The sequence below is a fragment of the Monopterus albus genome, unplaced genomic scaffold (assembly GCF_001952655.1).
Source record: "Monopterus albus unplaced genomic scaffold, M_albus_1.0 scaffold319.1, whole genome shotgun sequence".
In the NCBI taxonomy this organism is placed as follows: Eukaryota; Metazoa; Chordata; class Actinopteri; order Synbranchiformes; family Synbranchidae; genus Monopterus; species Monopterus albus.
Genome location: NW_018128199.1, coordinates 716,535 through 726,475, shown reverse-complemented (window position 1 = coordinate 726,475; position 9,941 = coordinate 716,535). Strand labels below are relative to the sequence as shown.

At 39.2% G+C, this 9,941-nt stretch overlaps 1 protein-coding gene across 6 annotated transcripts in view; it reads left to right on the top strand.

The window, feature by feature from the left end:
* tnk2b (tyrosine kinase, non-receptor, 2b) overlaps nt 1-6,695 on the top strand; it is a 58,473-nt gene extending 51,778 nt beyond the window's left edge. For all 6 annotated transcript variants that reach the window (XM_020624035.1, XM_020624034.1, XM_020624036.1 and 3 more), the window contains 2 exons: nt 2,488-2,618; nt 2,995-6,695. In XM_020624035.1, the coding sequence (XP_020479691.1) occupies nt 2,488-2,618; nt 2,995-3,001 (138 nt within the window). In that variant the 3' untranslated portion in view covers nt 3,002-6,695. The remainder of the gene's footprint in view (nt 1-2,487; nt 2,619-2,994) is intronic.
* Nucleotides 6,696-9,941: the final 3,246 nt, after the last annotated feature.

Sequence of the window (9,941 nt, the reverse complement as noted above, 5' to 3'; positions counted from 1 at the left end):
TGATAATGCATTTGTGGATATGTGTGAAATTATGTGTGTTGACATATTGACTGTCGTTACATGTTTGAAAGAATAAATCAAATTAAATCAAATAATACAAGCTTTTTATAAAGGTATCATATAGAGCCCTGAAACTGACTAAAGGTAGTAAAAAGTTATCAGAAAAAATCACAAATATAATATAAGTAATGTTTCAGATCATCAAACAAATTTAAATATTAGTCAACGATAACACAAGTAAACACATCATGCAGTTTTTAAATGAAGGTTTTTATTATTAAGGGAAAACAAAATCCAAAACTATATAGCCCTGTGTGAACAAGTGTTTGCCCCCCTGTCAAAACACTGGTTTATCGCACCTGAGTTCAATTTCTCTAGCCACACCCAGGCCTGATTACTGCCACACCTGTTCGCAATCAAGAAATCACTTAAATAGGACCTGCCTGACAAAGTGAAGTAGACCAAAAGATCCTCAAAAGCTAGACATCATGCCGAGATCCAAAGAAATTCAAAACCAAATGAGAAAGAGAATAATTGAGCTCTATCAGTTTGGAAAAGGTTATAAAGCCATTTCTAAAGCTTTGGGACTGCAGCGAACCACAGTGAGAGCCATTATCCACAAATGGCGAAAACATGGAACAGTGGAGAACCTTCCCAGGAGTGGCCGGCCGACCAAAATTACCCCAAGAGCGCAGCGACAACTCATCCAAGAGGTCACAAAAGACCCCACAACAACATCCAAAGAACTGCAGGCCTCACTTGCCTCAGTTAAGGTGAGTGTTCATGACTCCACCATAAGAAAGAGACTGGGCAAAAATGGTTTGCATGGCAGAGTTCCAAGACGAAAACCACTGCTGAGCAAAAAGAACATAAAGGCTCGTCTCAGTTTTGCCAGAAAACATCTTGATGATCCCCAAGACTTTTGGGATAATACTCTGTGGACAGACGAGACAAAAGTTGAACTTTTTGGAAGGTGTGTGTCCCATTATGTGTGGCGTATATGTAACACCGCATTTCAGAAAAAGAACATCATACCAACAGTAAAATATGGTGGTGGTAGTGTGATGGTCTGGGGCTGTTTTGCTGCTTCAGGCCCTGGAAGACATGCTGTGATAAGTGGAACCATGAATTCTGCTGTGTACCAAAATATCCTGAAGGAGAATGTCCGGCCATCCGTTTGTGACCTCAAGCTGAAGCGAACTTGGGTTCTGCAGCAGGACAATGATCCAAAGCACACCAGCAAGTCCACTTCTGAATGGCTGAAGAAAAACAAAATGAAGACTTTGGAGTGGCCTAGTCAAAGTCCTGACCTGAATCCAATTGAGATGCTGTGGCATGACCTTAAAAAGGCAGTTCATGCCCGAAAACCTTCCAATGTGGCTGACTTACAACAATTCTGCCAAGATGAGTGGGCCAAAATTCCTCCACAGCGCTGTGGAAGACTCATGGCAAGTTATCGAAAACGCTTGATTGCAGTTGTTGCTGCTAAGGGTGGCCCAACCAGTTATTAGGTTTAGGGGGCAAACACTTGTTCACACAGGGCTCTATAGTTTTGGATTTTGTTTTCCCTTAATAATAAAAACCTTCATTTAAAAACTGCATGATGTGTTTACTTGTGTTATCTTTGACTAATATATAAATTTGTTTGACGATCTGAAACATTACAGTGTGACAAACATGCAAAAAGATAAGAAATCAGTAAGGGGGCAAACACTTTTTCACACCACTGTATATAATATAATAAGGCAGCAAACATTTTACAGTTGTAGTCCATCAAAATGAAGATTTTACAAAGTGGCCAATTATGTTGCAGCACAACAATTACTGAAACAACACCTCATTTGTAAACACTGCTGTGCTGCAGAAGGGTCCTTAGAGATCCAGTTTACTGCATCTCAGGCCTGTTCTGTAATAACCTTGTTGATTTGTCCAGGATATAAAAGTAACTGCAAACAGGTAGTCATTCAGAGTTGCTGAATTTTTACTCTATAGGTTCATATTAGGAAATAATAAGAGCAGATCTGGTGGCCTGTAAGGGGAAAATCAGCTCACTGCTGCTGCAGTGAGCTGGCTATAAATAAAACGCATATAGACTCACTGATGCGTCTACAGCGGTACTCAGCACCCTTCTAACTGGCTGTGTTTGTGGCCACTGTGGGAGAATGAACGATGTGTTTGGATGGCAGTGAGCAAAAGGTCACTTGACTGGTTTTTAATGGTGGCGGCAAAGTTTAGAAGTAAAAATGTAATCCTGTGGTCACAGATTCAATCTAGAACACTCAAAAACAAATAACTGAAATAATTTTACTATATGCTTACTGGTCTGCATTCACACTCTCATGAATGAGTAAAAAGGTCTACAGTTTTTTCTTGTTACCATATTGTACTATCAGTCTCTGTGTCCCTACTGTGTTGCAGCATCTCATCCCTCCTCCACCTCTAATTCCAGTCCTTCTTTGTATGACCGATCTTTGTTTTTCTCTGCAGGTGGAGCAGTTGTTCTGTTTGGGTCTGAGGAGCAGGTCAGAGTGTCTAAAGCTGCTGGAGATGTGTGACTGGAATCTGGAGGTGGCCAGCACTCAGATGTTAGATAATTATGGATCCACAACAAGACAGAGGTACATGGTGACATGACCAACACAGATTCTCTAATAGAATCTATAACCTTTAATAGACTGAACCCTCCAACAGTGACTGTTATTTAATGATTTTAGGTGTCAAGTTATATAGCAACCGAACTATGATGCAACATGATGATGATGATGCACTAAGAATGTTTTCTGGTTTGTGCTTCTGTTAAAAAAAAAAAAAACAATCTATATTCTATGAAAATGGTTTTTAATGCTTGAAGATGTTTATGTGTATCTCAGTTTAAAAGCCTAAAAAGCAGAAGTCTCTCATGTAGGACAGTGTAAATGTCACTTAAGTTCATTTAGAAGGATTCAGCATTTCATCTGACTTTCTCAATACAATCAGTCTTCTTTGTATTTGCAGATGGTGACAGAAATCTCAAGCTGCTGGGCTCTGACTGGAACTTCCTTCTCAGTAAAACATAGTCAGAGGAGGTGCATCTACTCCTGACTCTCTCTGTTTATGCTTCACTATCACCACCAGTTAGAAGACTCATTTGAGCATGGAGAAATTAAGTAAATCTTTGCTGAGCTAGCACAAATTACCAAACTTCATTAGGGCTCCATTCATACTGACTGTGGATATCAGAATTTAGCCTAGGGGTGAAAAGGACTTTGGTCTGAAAGATGTTTCACTGTCATACACTTTTTCAGTGTTAAAAGCTGTTATAAGGCATGAAATGACTCCACTTGTATAATTAGGACCACTGGGTCTGCCTGAAACATGTCGCCCTAACAGATTCATCCCCAACTCTGGGTGCCACCCTGCTGTCGAATCCTCTTACTCGTATCATCACTGCCACAGTAACACTGTTGAGCAACGACAGAGAGATACTTTAATCTTTTCCTTTGTTAAGGTCATTAAACAGTCGGGCTGGGAGTCTGGAGAGGCCAGAATGAGTAGTGGACTAGCACAGTATACACAGTAGCACTTTCTAAAAAGGTCCTGACTTTGCTAAGAGGTCACTGAATTGTGTGATAATGTCATGAACTCATGGAGTTTGACTGAAACCTGGTATCTCACTTATTGATCACTATCAGTATTGAATCTCAGTACAGTACAGTGTACGTAGATGTAGTTAAATGTTAAAACCCTTTACTGTAGCTGTAGGATCTGCAGCGCCACTTTACACAATTGCTTAAGACCAATTAAAAAAAATTATATTGCAATTCTGTAACATCTAAGCACAACATAATATAAAGCAAATATTTAAATGGTAGTTAATGCCATATTTTATCTGACTGTTATTACGAGGGGTGGGCATATGATTAGATATGATAAAAAAGCTGTCTGTGCTGAAAGCATGTGGAGGAAAGGAACTATGTATATTTTATAGTTTGGTGAGGGAAATAAGTATTGACGCAGTGCTGCACACACTGCAAAGAGTCGAGATCAAACCAGTCCAGTGTTGACCCGAATCAAGAGAACTGGAGGAAGTAAAAGTTCAAAGCAGTCTGTCTAAGACTGACTGTTTAAAAACCTACAAAATAGTCTAATTTATATTCAAAGAGTGTAAACAATATATGCTTTATAAAGAGAAATATATGTATTTGTGAACAAAACCATGGTATATTATTGTAATGTATTCTGAACACTATGCTCAGAGACAAAAGAAGACTGTTATGTCCAGTAGTGGGCAGGCCATTTTAAAACCTGGGTACTCTGTATCCCCTTAGTTAAATATTGTTGTGGCCAGTTTCAAAGACACAGACTTTGACTGTGACTCAAATCAGACTAAGAGCCAGACATCACACTTCTGTTGTACAAAGCTCTCTGGTTCTTGACTGTCTTGAATGGGGTTCGTTTGCCATAAATTCTGAGTAAATAAGACCTGTAAAACATCGCTGACCAAACAGCATCAAACCACTCGAACTGGGAAAATTTCGCTGTTACAAGGACATTTTACTGGGAGAATGATTCATTGCAGAGCTGAGCTGCTGTGGCTTCTCAGTGTGACAGAACTCGGTACTTGTGCCAACTTCTCAGTCAGACTCAGGATCGTTTCCTTGGTCTGAGATAGGCTGTGGGTAGGGTGGCTAATTATTTATTCTTATAAGTCAATCTTTATACCCTTTGTTAAACTGTGTAATTTCCATCAGAGTAATCTATGAGCAAAATGAAAACTGATTTAGACCAGTCTAAAATATCTTTGTGAAACCAGTCCTTGATCTATTATTACTGCCACACATGACTCAAAAACAAAAACAAAAAAAGAACTGGAATGTTCTTCACTCCAGACAAGACATTTCCATATTCCTTCCCACTCAACACTGTGTCCTGTGCATCAGCTGAAAAACTACTCGGTATTTTCTGCATGCAACTTAGCACCAAGGCACCAGTCCTATCCCATAATCATCACTTAAAAGCAGTGATATTTTGGCCAGCACCTTTAGGGGCACTACTTTAAAACTTGTAGGATGTGTCGGCTCTGGGTGAGCTCACTGCTGGCAATGCATGTTTAAAACTCTGTCAACAGAAAGCTTTTGGACCTGTCCTGGGTTTTACAAACCTTTTTCACAGGAGACATTTTGAGCTGTCATAGGACAGTCACAGATGTAGGTAACCACATGAATGATAGTGGAGTTCCACTAAGTGTCCCAGTAAAAATGTCACTCAGCAAGAATGCACAATGCCAGGATCCTGGAAATGGCTCACACAAATGGAATAGAGCTATTGTGAATGTTGTCACTTAAACCCGTGCTTTTCCTACTATGACATTTCAAAATGTCTGCTGTGAAAAACGTATTTCAGATTACTACAGTATGGTTTTCTACTAAGTGTCAGGTTTCTGCTGAAAGGAAGGAACCTAATAGGCACTCTACTTAAAATTCACTATTATGTAGTCAAAGATTAAACATCATTCAACTGCTGACAGGCCCTTTTTAGACAACAGGCATGATGCGCCTCTATTACTGTAGAAATGTGTGTGACCACAACCAGCCCCTACATAAATCCACAAAAACCCAGAGTACGTGGCACGTCAGAGCACAGTGCACTTGAGCAGAAATTTGACATCTGAAAAAGCTAATATGAAATATAGCAAGGCTGCTGTCTGCCTGAGTAAATTAAGAGGCTTTAAAAAAGTGTTTGGAATATACAGCATTTCTAAAAGATGTACAGGACTGATTTTGAAAGACAATCTCCAGGAAAAGCTCTCTCCTTTGGGTAATAGGCCTGCTGTAGGATTATAAGGATAATCATCTTTATTGGCCAAGTATGTTACAGACAAGGAATTGGTCTTGGGTACAGAATCGATGGCAGCCATCTGCGGCACCAACTCAACTGATGGCTCTAACCATCGAGGGCAATGGGGGGGTTCAGTGTCTTGCCCAAGGACACTTCGACACATGGACTGCCGGCACTGAGATTTGCACCTTCAATCTTCTGGTTGGGAGACGACTGCTCTACCCACCACACCACTGTCTCCTCCCAAACATGTCCCTAATGTAATGTCCCTGGCTGTCCATCCATCAGTGCCATCCGGTCATGAAAATACTGTAGAGCTTTCATCTTAGTCATAAGGTTACAACCTTAATAATGCACAGAAAACACCTTTCAGTATGAGGTGTGTGGTGACTCAGTTTTCCTCTCCAGAATAGGATGAAGTTGTCCTTACACACTGATCCAGGACCAGTTCTAAAATGTTCCCTCAGTTGTATTGCATGTTGTGGTAAAGCTGATTATAAACCAGTGGATAAGGACAACTTGATGTGGGAGGGTTCATGTGTCACCTGTCTTTAAACCAAGCTGCTGTATTTGTAGTTTAGAAGGACTGAAGTGAACCTTGTGGTGTTATGATCGACACAAAACAACATTCTCCTGTTGCGGTGTTGACACGGATGTTAGAAAACTGTTCAGTTGAATTTAGTCTTTGTTTTTCAGATCTGCTTCTTCAGAAACTACTATAAGTCATATTGTTTTTGCTGTTTTTCCTTCAGTCCAACTTGTCATTTTTCTCTCATTTGTATGAATTTGCCTCCAGATGTTTTATTTTAAATGCCTACTGTACAGTTGGTTTTCAACATCTCTCCTGGGTTGATGGAAATATTCAAGAGAAGTTTGTGCTGCAGAATTTATAAATGTATTTTTTATTAAAGAAAAATTATTTTTTTTCTGTTTCTCCTCTTGATGAATCTTTTTTCCCACCAAATTAGTTATCCTTATTTTTTTAAGTATCGAGTGCTGCTTAAATGAACTGAACTTTGGTATAACTAAATGAAGATGTTCCATACAATACTCAGATGCATAAAAGCTAATTGCTGAGATGAGACTGCATTAATTAGCTTTAAAGGATTATAAAGTATTTATTGACAATGACAATTTTAACCTGCTGATGCGTTGTGGGTACAGTATAATGTTTACTTTGGTCACCATCTTCATTTTGTGTAATTGCATGCCAACATTTACTAAGTAGCACTAAACACAAAGTACAGGTGAGACCTGATGGTGGAGCTAGTTAAACAGTTAAAGGATGACTGAAGTTATTATTCCTTTGTATGAATGTCAGACATTTCATTCCGAACCAAAAACATCAACCTACTTTTAGCACTAGAAGAAATGTCAGGGATCATGACGTTAGGAGGAATCAGGAACCCAAGAGACTAGCGGGCCCCTGCAGAGCCCCTGTTTGAAGTGACTTGGGAATTAAATGAAATGGCTTGGAAAAGCCACAAAACAACCACTGAGAGACAGAAGTATCCATGCAAAACAACAGGTAGACTCAGTTATTGCAAAGAGACACTAAATGACAAAATGACCACAAATCCTCAAAACAACAACAGACACTCAACTCTACAAATAGATGTGAAGTTAAAAAAAAGATATTTCATTTTAGAAGAGGCCAATCAATCCAATCAGATCGATCCAAGTTAATTAGCCTGTTTGTTTCTGTGACTGACATTCCTACAATGAGAAAATAAAGCCCAGACCATTAGCATGTTCTATTGATCCTGGCCACACACAAATCAATTGTATATTCATATTATCTACTGAAACCCCAAGTGCTTTTTGGTTCACAGTTCACAGACCGTTTCCCACCGAGCATGTCTCATGAGTCATTTATTTGTGATGACACAACTGGAATCCTAATGAAGACAAGTGTCTGCAGGTCAATAAATCTTTAGGGCTGAACAATGTCGCAAGGCCCGGAAAAGACACATTTTGGGTTGAGGATTTACAAGATGGCAAAGCCTGAGAAACTGTTGAACCTTCTGGCAAAGAAACACAAATTATCTTAGATGTTTTTTCCTCCCTCTGTTACCATTCATCATCTTTGCTTTATTTTGCACACACGTGGTTTTACAATTGGACTTCAGGATCTTCTGCTTAGTAGGCCCCATTCATCTTAATGGTGTGATCACATGTGTGGACAGTGCCATTGCTGAGTCCCTATCTAAATTATTATTGACGGTTATTCCAGGTGTTTTGGGCACCAGTGGGCTTAAAGGAATCCTCTGAGAAATTATTGTAGTATTCAACAGGTAAGAGTGTAAATAAAGAGGGAAGAGAAGCAAAGAAAACTAGACAAATGCATTTCCTGAAGAAAATGCATGTGGATACTGATTGTTGAAGAATTGCTCTGAAAATGAGGTACAACACTAATGCTATGGTAAGGGAGAGCCAGGACACCAGGGTCAGGGGGGAGATATCATCCTCCCCCACAATCAGAGATTGAAGATCAAAAAATTTTTGACAGTCTATTCTAGGCTGTAAGCTAAGATAGGGACAGGCTGTGGCCTAGTGGGGTGCCTTCTGAAACGAGCACGGAGACACTTTGGAGAAAGGCATGAATGAAAACAGAGGTAAGGTGAGGTCAAAGTTCAATCAGGTTAGGTTACTGAGGGTGAGTCCACCTATGCTTTTTACTCTATGTGCAATATGTCTGTATATTATATTCAAAAGACCCTTTTCATGATCAATTTCTGCTCTTTTCTCCTGCTGCATCGCTTCCTGATTTCCCAAACAACGAGGTGGGCTGAGGGTCATAATGACAAAATGTGTGTGCATTAATCATGCATCTAAAAAATTTGTGGCATTAAAAAGGAATAAGTGTTAACTTTGACAGCCCTGAATAATAGATTTGATAGATGTGTGTGAGGAGAAAGAGAGGCAAGTGCTACTTGTAGGAACATAACACTAAAGCTGTACTAATATAATGATTTATAATTGACTGTTGGCATGATACTGCTCAAACTACAATCCATACAGTTAGATCAAGTTACTACAGGGACGCTGGATGTGATTTCTTCTATTCCACTGTCTCTATGGACACTAATACACTCCATAGAAGTTAAGGAAACCTCATAATCTGTCTATGGGTTCATGTGTACAAGCCCTTTTCACATTATCTGTCTATGGGTTCATGTGTACAAGCAGCCCTTTTCACATTACATTACAATCTGATATAAAAAATATTCATTAGTGCAATGTTAAAAACCATAAACACTTCAAGGTCCATTGTTCCTGTCTCTCTCTGACTTTGCTTACCCGTTTTTCTCTCTGGCCCCTAGTCCAACAATACAGTAAAGTTTTAGCTTGTGTGTGCATGGGTAGCTGAGTGAGATACGGGTGGAGTGTACTTTACTACTGACAATGCGAAAACAATAATGAACTTCTACTCAGAATACATCAATTAATCATTGTGCAAACACTCCCCCTACTAAATTTAATTTATGCTTATTTTGATCTCCCATAAGGCCTAAAACATGACATGACTGTGGATGTACAGTACTGTGTATGTCACATAGTTGAGCATGCCCTGTCATTTGACGGAATCGTCAGTTTGGACAGCTTATGTTAAGACAGATGGGCTGTTATTAGGCATATAAATGATTGACTAGTATATTGGTACCTTATGAGCAATTTCCCTCCACCGACCTCCTTTAGTGGATATGATTAAATTTCATGAAATTGCCAATTTCGGTGCATAACTAAATATACTGTACAAAATAGAAGCATGTGTGAAATTTGTAATAATGGTGCTCAGAGGAAGGAAGAATAGTAGGAGTGTGATGTTATTGTATGAAGGCTACAACATAAAAAAACTGAAATTCTACTACGGGAAGTGGCCTCTATTAATCCAATAGTTCACATGGGCCCCACCTTTTTTTTTATATTGGCGCCATAGTCACATTCCATTGTTAAAAAAAAAAACACCATCCCACTAAGATCTACTATATAACATTACACTTTCTAAGAGGTATTTTTGACAGACCAGAGCAGCACTGTGCCTAATTCAGAAGAATTAGACCAAAACTAGAATAGTTTGAAAACATTGCTGTCCATCATACATCTGGCCTATCATGTTTTTC